At 32.8% G+C, this 13,988-nt stretch overlaps 1 protein-coding gene across 1 annotated transcript; it reads left to right on the forward strand.

Annotated features, from left to right (window-relative positions):
* The first annotated feature begins 882 nt into the window (after positions 1-882).
* LOC112691584 lies at positions 883-7,670 on the forward strand. The gene is made up of 4 exons (XM_025565881.1): positions 883-1,039; positions 4,952-5,523; positions 6,155-6,291; positions 6,801-7,670. The coding sequence occupies exons 1-4, from the start codon at positions 943-945 to the stop codon at positions 7,297-7,299; spliced, it is 1,305 nt and encodes a 434-aa protein (XP_025421666.1). The 5' UTR covers positions 883-942; the 3' UTR covers positions 7,300-7,670.
* The last annotated feature ends 6,318 nt before the right edge of the window (positions 7,671-13,988 follow it).

The raw sequence follows: 13,988 nt of genomic DNA on the forward strand, positions 1-13,988 counted from the left end.
GTAAAGGCACTTCTCTTCCTATAACATTAAGTACTAAATAAATAATAAGTTTTATCGTTTTATGTTGTCGTGATATCATTAAATTATGTTATAATAGTCAATGACAATAACAACTATACGGACTACGTATGCAGAAATCATTGATAAAATAAGATAAAAACATTTTAGTGCATATTTGGTAGCAATTTTGGTAGTCATTAATTAAATTTTTTAGGTCATAATTACATTTTTTCTAATGCATTTTAAGGTATTTTTTAGGGCATTATAATTTGCGCTCAAGTAATATATATCTATTATATTTCATTGAAAATGATTGAAAACTATAATTTCATAACTGTATTCATATGTTTAGAAAAAGAACACAAATAACATTACAAAAACATTACACTATTTTTGAATCACTGAAATGTATCTAAAATAATAATATTATTAAATTTAAGAAACATGTATGGTTCTATGTAAGAACAGCATTCACATATATTTAAGTTAACACTTCTTCTGTGCTCTATAAAATTTCAAAAAAGAAAAACATTTTAAGGAAAAATGCTATTTTCGTGAAAAGGCCCTTCTCGCGTCCAGCACCCCAATTACATTTAACGAATTCAAGTGACTCTCATAATTTTAAAATTCAGAAACAATGAACAAATTATTAGCTCATTTCCACGAATGATAACATAAAATATAACCATTTAACTTAATCCATTTATTATTTTTGTGTGATAATATTAATTATATAATACATATAATTACAGCAATTTAATTTGCTTTAAACACTGGTTATTAATTTAGTCATAAGATAATATACCACAAATTAATTTTCAGTATTGTCAACTGTTGGCTGACCTCGTGTGAATGATAAGAAAAAGATGAAGAAATCACCAAAGGAAAGACAAACTGAGAAATGACCAGTCATAACAGTGAAGTTATACAAAATATATAAAAATGCATTTGCTTAAACTCTCTGTATTAGTTATTATTTCGTGTCTATGTCCAACGGAAATATATTCTGAGGACAATCCATTTATTAAAAATGAAAACGGTAAGATAAATATTTTTCTTTTTAATTATAATATTTATTATAACATGGCAGTATTTTTTTTTATACATAATTTTAAAAATTCTTTACTGATTAACAATAACAAAGAAACTTGTACTTTTTAATGGCTCTCAGTTTTGTATTATGAGAGAAACGAGAAATGTATTGATTATATCACGATATGTGAATACTTTTTTAGCATCTGAAAATTCGATTTCGACTAGAAGGACTGTTCCTCCGATGATTACAATCATAGACTGTTTTTGGTAGGAAATTTTATCCAATTGGATATTTTTTAGTTAAAATTTTCAATTTCATACTTATGGCTTTAAAATTGGATATAATGTTTTTATAACAATTTCTCTACAACTAAGAATACAATTTTTGTCTGAAATGTCACAAAAAAGTTTATAGTAATACATTCTGACCAAATCGGATATTATAACGAATTTCGATTTTATAATAGTAATTTTTAGTAATACAATTGTTCTTTTTTTTTTATAAATATTATAAACATCTTAATTAAGTATAAAAATTTTATAAATATCGATAAAAAATATTAACAACTTGAAACGTTTATTGAATACTTATATTAGCATTTTAAATACGTTTTATAATTTTAAAAAAATATTATTTAATTTGTGCTATTTTTTATTTTTTTATTTTTGTGCATTTGAAACTTTCAATTTTTCCCAAATTTTAATTTATTGTAGTTTGATAATACTCTAGTACCTACAGGTAGAGCATAATAGCAATTCGATATAATTTTCTTACTCACGTTTTTTTTTTTTTTTGCAAAAGTAAGAACGTTAAAAGTTCAACCTATCTCATATTTTAAATACATTTTGTTTTTTCAATTATATCATCTAAATTAGAAGTATATACTGATCTGCCTGATATATTTCACTCAGAATAGTTATTTAAAAAGTCAACGATCAAGCGGAATAATTCAACATTTTAGTTCGATAATTTAATGTATTTATCCGTAAAAAAATCTTATGTCATTTAGTTCAACGACATTCATATCAGGGGTTTCTAAATCTGACATCTTCCTAGTCGTACACATAAACAATATACGTAAGTGTTATTAAATTATATCGAAAAATTATAAAAAAAAAATAAGTGAACAAATGTTTTTTTTTGATAATTACCTTGAAGGTCTCGACATGTATTTTTAAAGCAATTCGCATCCTGCAAATTATTAAGAACCGTTAGCTTAAATTGATATTATATTACACCATTTGCATTCAGTTCAAAACCAATTAATACCATTTTTTTTTTGAGATTGAACACAAAAGTATTTCTAAAAAAAAAAAAAACCTTGGAAAATCTGAGGAAACAATTTCAGAAATTTTTTATCATTGAAAATCGATCTCACATATTCACTCGTCGCATAATCAACGAACTTTTCGATAAAAGATGTTTTGAATTTATATTGTATTATAATACCTACATAAATTATTACGTATGTTACCGGTAATGTTAACATTTGGATAATTTCGATATTATCCCGGATAAAGTCGACATTAGCCAACTGACAGTGGCACCGAGCGCGTACTTTTATGGGGCAGTTCACCCCTTCGTTTAACTATGGTGGTGGGTGTCTGGTATTTGAGTAGATGTGGGATGGATAAATGTACACTCTAGTTAGTAAATCTTAGGAATATATAAATTAAGCGACAATCGATATGTAGATGGTAGGATACTATGATGCGATAGAGCAATTCGTCTATCAATGCATGTTTTTATACTAAATCAAGTATAAAGACGGTACATTGACATTTATATCTATTTCGCACACACGATGAAGCTAAATGCCTCTCGGTTCTCAGTGTTTAAAAGTAATTATACAGCATGCAAATACATCTTTTAAACATTAAATTTTACTTAAATTATCAATAGCTCCGTGAAACATTTTTGAAACATCTTTTTTTTAAATTAAAGTTGTTTAAAAAATGAAATAAACTGTTTTTTGTTTTATATTTCTTTAATTTTAATAACGTGTTTAATATTTAAATAAATAAACCTATATTTATATACGCTTCAAATTTATATTAAGTGTTTTCTTTTTCTTAAACCACTATGAAGTAGGTAAGCAATAAGCAAGGTAAATAATTAATAATTAATACCTAATTTATAACTCTCATTTTCAGTCTGTTTGATTATAGGGATTTTATTCGATCATAATTTATATTATTAATATTATGAGCTGTTTTAAGCTGCACATTTAACAATACATACAGTCATATTCTAAAATAGACTTAATAGTGCGGGATATAGGTTATAACCCTCTACCACCCCTCCCTCCTATGGATACGTCATTGCTGAATAGTACTTACCTAATAGATGAAATTGGAGTAATAAATTGCGAACGAAGCGAACGACTTTATGATGGTTAAATTTACAATATAATCATTCAATCATGTAACCTATCATTATTTTGCTCTAACTTTTTGGGTGGTGGTATTAACAAATTTTTATATTTTGCCCCATCAAATAAAATACAAGTCGGCGCCAATGCCAATTGTTATCATTACTCACCATGAATGTTGGCTAATTTTAACATTAACTTGATAATATGACATTAGTTAAGAAATTTTGGATAATGTCTTAACAACCATAAAAATTTAACGTGCATGTGATAAAATCATTGTAAGTCATTAAAAATATTAAATATATTTAACATACAATAAATTAGTAATTACCATAAAATACATAATATTATTAATATGAATTTATTTTTTATTTTTAATAATCTAAACTACTGATGATACATTATTGAATTTCATTTTATATTATAAATTAAAAATATAAACGTTTGATTCGATTTATACGTGTTAACCATATGTTACGGCCACGTACGGAGTGTTCTGTTAAAATGTTAATAATGTCGCTAAATTATATTTTAAGCCAAAAAAATAAAAAATTATTAATTTAAAATAATCATGGGCACCGAAAAGTAAAAGATGGCGACGAAAAAATTATATGGAAACGTAATGATTATAAATAATTTACTTGTCGCGGTCACGTTCACACAAGAAATGATACGATTATTAAATATGTTGAGTATAACCATGTGCCTGATGTATCTAAATTAAAATTTAGGTAATATATAAATGATTTGAAGGAAGTGGCGAAAACATCTCAACTGAGTACTCATAGTGTCATTGGAACAAAAAAATCAAAAGTAAATAGATAATAATTATAAGTATAATAATATATTATGAGAATTTTCAATTGATTTATTTATAATTTAATTTATATTAAATTTATTTATATTTATTAATAGTTTAGGAATTATTAAATAAAACTACGATAATTTATTTATCATCCTTGGTCACTGTACCAAATGACGCGTGTTGGTATTAACTAAGCGATATTCTGGAAGTGCGATGCTTTATTATTGTATAGAATGCTAATGAAAACTCTATAGTCTATTTAATATACAAATTTTAACATTATCCAATATTAACTGGTTAAGGTTAACATTAGCCAGATAATGTTAATAATTCCTGTTTACACACGAAAAATTACACAATAGCCACAACAGATGGCTAATGTTGACATTAGCCGGATAATGTCGACATTATCCAAATGTTAACATTCCCCGTAACATATATATACTATAAATCTGTGGCTTAGTACAAATAAAGGCAATAACATATTAGAACAATTTCCATGAGTAAAAACATTAAATTGACCAATTTTTAATGTATGGATGTTTTAAATTTAATGTAGGAATTCAAAAAATTATGTTAGGTTAGGTTAGGTTTTTGGGTTTCTTTTTTATTGTAACTTATTTTCTATTTAACTACAATAATAATTGCCCAATAATTTCAATCACATCATAATATGACGTTGTCCCTTCTTTCACCAAGCTACACAAAAATAAAAAAATAAAACTTGATGTTATAGGAAAGTTGGTTGTACCCGAATTGGCAAATTATTGTGTCCTGTCCATGGTCAATGATAATGAGAAAATGCCTGTTCCTTTCAAGACGTATGGTGATACTCAAATGCCCATGATCCATTATCCATCCTTGAAAGATATGATGTTATTGAGAAAAGATGATATCCTTAGACTATCGTGCACGAAATCTCGATTTTCGCATGACCGCATAAAACATTTGGACGAACTAACAGTCCGCTGCGTGGGATACAATAATCTCGAATTCGAAGGTCATAATTACCACTTTAATGAGTTGGAGTGCGAATCAACTCCCTCGGCGGATTTCATTTTTGTTAATGCATCGTGCCATTCGGGCCAATACGATGTGTACGCGGTCGGTTTTACCATAAGAAAAGGACTTATCCCGGTTTACACAATTTGCTTTAACCCCAAGACCAAGGACACTTTATATACGTGGTACAGTGCTAGATTACCGTTCATGAGAACGAGCAAAGAATACGAGGCAAAAAAGTTCTTCCAATCAGAAGATTTGTACGGCCACATGGACTTGGACACATTGTACACCGTCGAAAATCAAGTAAGGCATAGGATACAATATAATGATGATAGACACTACCTCAACATTTAGAGGCTCCAGTAGGGTATCAGTTACAAAATAATAATTCAATAATTTCTTTTGCCCGTACAAATTACTTATTTTATTATTAAAAGTAAAAGTATCTTAAACATACTACATATTCAGTGATAAATTGCTTAAAACTCTCATTATTATGTTGTAAGCACTACTGTAGACAGTTGATAAAATCGAAGGAATAAATGTTTTTGCTAAACATATATATTTCTGTGACTTATAAGGTATAACATACTCGTAATAATATTTTTCCGTCAACAAACATACCGAATTAACATTTTTCATAACTTTGCAGTGCCTTAGATAAAAATATAAAATATATTTTTAAAATATTTACTGAAATCGTATAAGGTTAAAACATGAAATTAATTTTTTTTCTTTTTTATACATACGTGTCAACAGTGTATTAATAAAAATATAATATAGAAAAAGCTCATTGTACGGAAATTCAGTCTTGGATTCAATTAACTTAGTTCGTAATGAAATCAATAATGTTAAGTATTAAACTTAACGCTATATTATATGACACGTATTAAAATTATATGTAATAAATAGTAATGATTTAATTTTTTTTTAGACTTACATTATCGGCGAGTTTCTCAAAAATAAGGAATTAGCGGAAAAATACGTAAAACGTGAAGAGGATAAATATCTGATCAAAGGTCAATTGGCTTCCTCAAAAGATTTTTACTACGTTTTCGAACAGCTTGCAGCGTAAGTGCAACTGTCGTTGGTACAACATTGATAAACGCAAATATTAGTGTTAAATATTACAGTACATTAAAATAATTATTCTATGACATACATGTACGTGATAAGCTTTATATTTACGAAAAAAATTCGTGTAATACATATTAATGACGTACATAAAGATGTTTAATTAATAATTATGCAAACGCGTCGTCACTAAGAATCGATTTTAAAATTATTCTACGAACTACATCATAAAACGTACGGATTAACGTATTTATAACATATCCATACCGGTCCGTTTAACACGGTGCCGATTTGTACCGAAACGTGATTAAACGCCTTCCATATTTCTCATAAACAAGTAATGTTCAGTAGCCCCCTATCGCGTACGCACGTTTCTGCTGTATCGCGGCAACGAATAATCCTAAAAACCGTCGACAATAACCTATCGTTTCCGTACGTCGATTGATCGCGGTAGGATTTAACGTGTTACAACATGCATTCATCGTACGGTTTTTGTTCGGTCGCAGGTTTTACTACGTGAACACGGCCCCCCGGTGGAAAAAGTTCGACGACGACCGTTGGGCCTTACTGGAAGAATCGCTGCGGGATATGGTCTTCCAGACCGGTAACAGATACATGTTCGTGTCCGGCGTGTACGGCTCGTGCAAGCTGCGCGACAAGAACAACGTATACCGCCATCTGTCCCTGTCTGAAAATGGGGAGATAACGGTACCGATGGTCTTCTGGAAACTATTGTACAACGTAGACGATAAGGGCGGAATCGTATTCTTGGGCACGAACAACCCGTACCTGAAAGACGAGGAGTTTTCGTTCCTGTGCGAGAACCTGTGCCAGAATGGTTACAGGTCCGATAACGCCGGTGCCGAGCTGTTCAAGGCTCCGAACCCGGTCTATTGCTGCGACTTAGATTCGTTCCAACGCGTTTACGGTATGATTACGCCCGTACAGGTTTACAAATACTTAGAGAGTTTGGATGTGCATATCGACGAGAACACTTCGGTATAGGAAAACGCAATGTAAAATCCGGAAGAATGGTACATTGCATCGGATCTATTTGTGTTATCAAAATAATTGTGCACCGATTAGTACTTGGTGAAATTTAAAACGTATTTACACATTTTATAGATTTTTGTACCGTAAAATAATAAAAACAATTATTAAAAATTAATTAAAAACCGACCAGGCTGAAGCTGGATAGATTAGATAACAAATTATTGAAAATAAATTAATTTATAAGGTTATCGTATGGTGTATACTTTAAATATTGACCAATTTATAAATTCATGTTAAGTCTATGATATCGGGACTGTAAAAAATAATTATGTAAAAAATAAAATCGTCAATCGTCATTTAAAATTGTTGACAGTTAAAAGTATTAATAATGGTACAACGTTTTATAATTATTAATGATGTAATAATAACAATCTATAATTTAATCTGTAACCGTTTTAGTAATAATAATTGATAATATTAAAAGTTTATCAAATAATAAATTTACACTAGCCGTATCCACTTCGCTGGGCGTCGAACATATTTACTTGTGATGAAATTATGTTGTTAGTACTCAGTGTTTTCAATCTGTTTTATTTTATTTCATTTTGAAATGGCAAATATGTACTAGGCGAGTATGCTAATTGTTCGAGACTTATCTGTATACTATTTTTGATGTCGTGCTATTGTTTGGTAGCAAAATGTATTGATTATGTCGAGTTCCAACTCGAGATAAGCCAACATATAACCGCTCGTGGGAAAAACACTCCTTTCTCAAGTCAATACCCACCAAAGAGAATGTTTCGCCCTGGGACTTATTTATCGAGAAGTCAAATGAAACTTTGGAAACTGCTGTCTTTTGACCGATATTGGCGAAATCCGTAGGAATCATGGGTACTCGCGGAATACAAGCGAGTTGTGCCTACTACTGGGCCCTGTAATGAAGGTCACCACAATAATATTGTCCCACTATGTTGTATTCGAGCGTATTGAAAATAAAAATGTATTTACGAAAAGTTTCGTTTCGAGACGTAACGCGTGCAACGATATCCGATGGCGGTAAGCGGATATCCGCTGTACTAATTACCGATTATTATCGTTCTTATTATTGTTACAATGATTTTCGTTGTGTCGATGTCGTCGTCGGTTCCGTTCAAATGCACAATGCACGAACAATGAACAGGATGGACGCATGTAAACTCCCATACAGTATTGTACATTTTCCTAAAAATATTTTGCTACTGAATTATAAACTCCCCTAAACTTAAAATTTAAACTATCCTATAACAAACTTCTATTTAACGTAATTTTATGTTCAACAAAACATTTTTTTCAAACATTGGACTTTGTAAATCCCATGATTAAATTTATCTCTGTACAATGAATATGTTAAATAACGAATAAACTAAATAAACTAAATCATTTTCACATTATTACTCATTTAAACGTTAATAACAAGAACTATTGACGATTATAATAAAAAATTATTAATTGATATAGCTACAAAAATGCAAATTAAAAATACTAATACAAGAAAAAAAAAAACAATTTTTGGAGAACAATGGGACAACCTTTACGTGGTGTTCACTGGGTAACGCCAAATGATTCTAATATAAAAATATATAAGTTTATGATGTATAAATACCTAACGTAATAGAATATAATTAGCATGAATTCAGCAGCAATATATGTTTCAGGGAGTTTTACTATGTTTATATAGGTACGTATAATTCAGTAGTCAAATATTTTCAGGGGAGTTTACGTACGTGTATGTATTCAGTATCAAAATGCTCCTAGGGGAATTTAATGTTAGAGGAACTTACCATTGCACTTTTTGGGGGAGTTTACAATTGTTTGATCGCCAAAAAGGTTATGTGACACAATAAGGTTGTGCTCGTGTACTGTTCGTTTGAATACCGTGCGAAATGTTTTCAAAAGTAACAAAATTGACCGTATCGTCTCGGAGTTTGAATTTCAAATCTAGTGCATGGCCGTTTTTCGACAAATGAAGGTTTACAAGCGTCTTGAAAAATAAAGTCACGGTGGTGGACGAAGCACGTTCGGATTCGAGTTACTGCGTTTGCCATTTGGACTCGAATAACGTTTGAAGTACACATTCGACTATCAATCGCATCGCACCGCCGCTGGAAGTTATTTACCAACTGCTTTGACCGACATCAATAAACGGTTGATCACATAAGTAATACGAAAATGAAACGTTTCATTCGTGCGGTATTAAAATAAATAATGCGATACGAACGCAACGCGCCGACGCCCCGTCGTCTGCACTACAAACGGTAGTGTTTACGTAGTGTTTTAAAGAGGAACAAAAAAGTGAACAGAAATTATTCAACGACCGAGATCGATAGCGGTATCAAAAGGACGTTTGGAAAACAAAAACCGACGAATCAGCTACATCAACCACGAGCCACTTGTACACAGGTGCTGCATGCGTAGATATCAGTGACGAGGTCCGTCGGGAAAGACTTTGAAACTCGGTTTCCCCTCAAGAATAGTCCATGGCTACTGGAAAATGATTTAGAAAATATATAACACGGACGTTTGTACGATGTGCTAATTCGTTTTTTATTTTATCACCACCCTAGGCCTTTAGACGCATAAAAACGGTTTTTCTGTTTTTTTATTATTAGTTTATTAGCCTTTTAGACATTTAAAAGTGATCACGACGGAACGATCGACCGATAGTTTAAATTTTGACGTGTATTTGCTCTATCAACGGATATTGGGTCGGAGAGATGTTGTGTTATGGACGGATTTGAACCAGTACCCGTTCGAAATAATACGCCGTTCCAGTGCAGGAGTTAATGGTTAAAATGTTTTTCCGAAGGGTGATAGCGACGGGTAAAACTATCGGTGGCCGTGACAATAAAAACTCTAAATGCTGTTGATGATGTTTTCGTGGTTGTGTGTTGCGAACGACGACCACCGGGGGCGAGGAGATTGCTGCGAAGAAAAAATCCGTGGTCGGTGAAGGATTGGGGGGGAGAAGGAGAATGAAGCGAAGGAGATGAATACGAGCTGTATGCGTCGAGATCCCGAGGAAATGTGCAATTTGTTTCCCGCGATTTTAGACATTTATCCGCCGGAAACACTCGCTCTTCAAAGGTCAGGTATACGATACGTTCTCGGCCGTTTGAACCGACAATTCGTCTGTGCACGTCAGCCGGACGGCCTGTTGTAGGCAGGGCGAAGGACATATATCCTTCCCGCGCACCGGATCCACGAGAAATCGCGACTGACCGAAACGAAAATCTGTCATCCGTCGTAATGTATATATATATACAGAGTGCACGTAATATCGTACGCGCATTCCCGTTACGTATATATATATATATATATATATATAATAACGCATCGTTGTACATCATGTTAACTGCGATCGCGCGATGTTGTCATAATGGAAATAGCTGCTATTACCGAATCGTATCGGGTTGTATTATTATTATTTTTCACCTCCATGCGCTTCTTCCCTCCCCATTCTAGCTACAACGACGGTCCCGTCCCAGTGCAAACGGAATAAACACATAAATAACTAAACGTCGGGTTAACTTTTATTTTAACCCCTATTGCCGCCGTACCTCTAATACTACTACTACTTCTACTGCATTTACTACTAATTCTACTACTACAACTATTACTACTACTGCTTATTCTACCCTTCCGACGCATGTACGGTCGAATAGGGGAGGGAATCCGTCCGTAATGGTCTTTCTCTTCCGTGCGGTACGTATTCGAAATTATATTTTTTCGGTAGCGTTTTTAACCGGATTTTTTCACCTGAACATTTCCAGAATGTTTTTACAAATATATTTATATTTTAAAAATAGAAACCATTGCGCCGCGGTATAATATTATAATGTACGATGGAACGGGAGACTACGCGGTGCTGAAGCAGTTAAAATGAATGAACGCATTGCGTTTATATTTTTCGATAGTTCAATGACAGAAGGATACTTGGAAAACATTTTTTTCTTTCGCAAAATTGCATTATTATACCACGGCCGAGGTAGAGATTGATAATAGTAGATAAAAGTTTCCGATCACCCGCGTGGCGGGTTCGACCAAGACCGGCTTGTAGAATTCGGATCAGTTTTATTCAGCATTTTAACCGTGACTTCTTGTAAGCATGTCGCATTATTTTTTTCAAATGCAATTCGATATGATCGTCATTTTGACCTACGAGTAAGCTACTGATTTGCAAAAGGCGAAACGCTCGTGTGCTTGTATAGTCACTCGTTACACTTGGACATAAAATTGCGTTTTATTTTCTACTAATTATATTTACGACTTGTTAAAAAACATAATTGTGCCTCATAGACGTAATTTATACTGACTTTGAATATGGTTTTCAACCGCGTCTACCGTAACCTTATAGTTTGTGCAGCACATTATCCAGGTATCGCTGATCGATACTGCTTCGCTAAGAGCGGGTCGACATCACAACAAAACAAGCTGTGAGTTGAACACACTTTTTTTTTTTTTTTTGAATGTCCCGCGTATGCCAATTGTGTATGGAACATAATATAATTTAAATGTTCGCCACGGTGGTACAAACCCGAGTGGTCCAATTCTCAATGACTCCGCCGCATCGATCTGGATGAATTTGAGCGATAGGCTGGCCCAGTTGACTTCGGGGTTATCTGTCTTATTGGCATGGACTTCAGGAAACCCGACGAGAAAAAGTCTAGTGGGATCGAATCGCACTATGATGGTGGCCAATTCACGACACCACTGCGAGGGATAATCGTACCCTAAAATTGTTCACGCGGAATGTGTATTGCTGCGAACGCTGTGTGAAACGTAGCACCGTCCTGCTGGTAGAACCACATCTGGGTCCATGTCGTTAAATTTGGGACAAAATAAATTGCTTTTAATCGTTCTGTAACGTTCACCGTCGACGGTGATGGTCTCATCGACGTGATTTTCAAAACAAGTACGGACCAATCATGCAATTTACAAATGTAAAAAACCCCTTATTACGAATGATATACTCGTATACTGTAAATATATGCTCACCAACACACCCTATCGTTCAAAACTTACCTCATTGTCTCCCAATCACTCGAAACAAGTTCACCACCTACGTTAAAAACCACTGGTCTAATACGTGTCATGAAAATAAGAAATCTCCAAATATATTTTAAAATTTTTCAAAAGTTTTTCTCGGGTACACGGAATACTATGATGTGATTTTTCTAAATATTGAGAAGCTGAACTTCTTGGTCGGCTAGACATTTTTTTACACGTTATTTTTATCACATATCCGTAATAAAAATATGAACGTTTAAAAATATCGAACTGTTAGATGACTGTTAATTAGTGTTAATGAATAACAACGATAGTATAACCATATTACATACATGTAATCCACATTACACACAGAAATGCATTGAACACTTTCGGAATGCCATTCGTTTTAAGTCTTGATTTTTTTTTTAATTCAAAATCAAATTTGAAATATTTATTTTTTGCTGAAGCGCTTTTACTCTTATTTTACTTACAAGTTCTTTATTTTAACTGTGCATGCGTATCAATTTAAAAATCTCGTATAATGATCAAATTATTTTCAAAACGTTTACGGGGAAACCGTGATTACGAGAATCGAATATTACCTCCCCGTCTCATCATTCGGTAATAACCATTGGATCGGTTACCGAATGCTACCTTTATAATTCATCAATTTATTATTTCCACACTGTCATCTTAGAAACTCATCATTCATTGGTTTTTTAAAAGTATAAAATAAGACTATATTGAATTCAAAATTCATTCAGCCTTTGTTCCTCGTGACAGTTTCGATTCTTCTGAGCGATTTAATATCATATTTTAACAGCCAAAACCGACATCGTTAAAATAACGAATGATTTCTTTTTTATTTTTGGTGAAAATACTAGCCGTACAGTATTCAAATTTTATAATTAATATACACATTACAGTGTCTCGCCGGTGTCAGATCGTAATAACATTTAGTAGTAAAAGTACGCGTGGTATTTCGTTCAAAGAAACACAGTGCGAAAAGAGCTATAGGAGAAAAAAAAAACAACTAAACAACGAAAAATATCGAATATGAGAGAAATAAAAACACGCGATGAAACGCGTGCGTGGATGGGGAGCGGTGGCTGTATAATACAAGCGAGTTTATATGTAAACGAGCGGTATTTATATATTATCGCACGGAAACGAAATATAGAAACGTCGGTGAACCGTCGAAAAGCATCGCGAAGAGCGAAAAAAACACACTACCCGTTGACAAAACCAAAAAGTTTCGAATTTGATAACAAAACATTGAATAAATGAAATGATACACCGAATTGTGTTCCACGGAGAACGCCTTGAGTGGAAAACGAAACGGTATGTTCACATCAGTTGAAATTATCGACGGCGGCGATGGATACATCAAATCGTAATGTATTAGAATATTGTTAAACAAAACCGATAACGGTCAGTGTACACGTGACGTGTGAAAATGGTTTTTTGGCCCGTGATAAGGCGGCGTCAGTTGAGCTTTTTACGGCCATCAGAACTTTCGTCTCGCCGGAAATCACTGGCAATTTGTAATCTAACACACGTTCGTTGGTAAAACTTTTTGATTTTTTCTTTTCTTTGTCACTTCAACAACAATTTATCACACACGTTCGGTAAAGAATCAGGGTCAGTCAGTTACATGACGTTAGAATCATACT

This window comes from Sipha flava, unplaced genomic scaffold, assembly GCF_003268045.1.
Source record: "Sipha flava isolate LNK unplaced genomic scaffold, YSA_version1 64_pilon_pilon, whole genome shotgun sequence".
Taxonomy (NCBI): Eukaryota; Metazoa; Arthropoda; class Insecta; order Hemiptera; family Aphididae; genus Sipha; species Sipha flava.

Coding starts and splice junctions, on each gene's coding strand:
- LOC112691584 (XM_025565881.1), top strand. CDS start 943: ATGCATTTGCTTAAACTCTCTGTATTAGTTATTATTTCGTGTCTATGT. Junction 1,040..4,951: donor ATTTATTAAAAATGAAAACG/GTAAGATAAATA, acceptor TTGATGTTATAG/GAAAGTTGGTTGTACCCGAA. Junction 5,524..6,154: donor TGTACACCGTCGAAAATCAA/GTAAGGCATAGG, acceptor ATTTTTTTTTAG/ACTTACATTATCGGCGAGTT.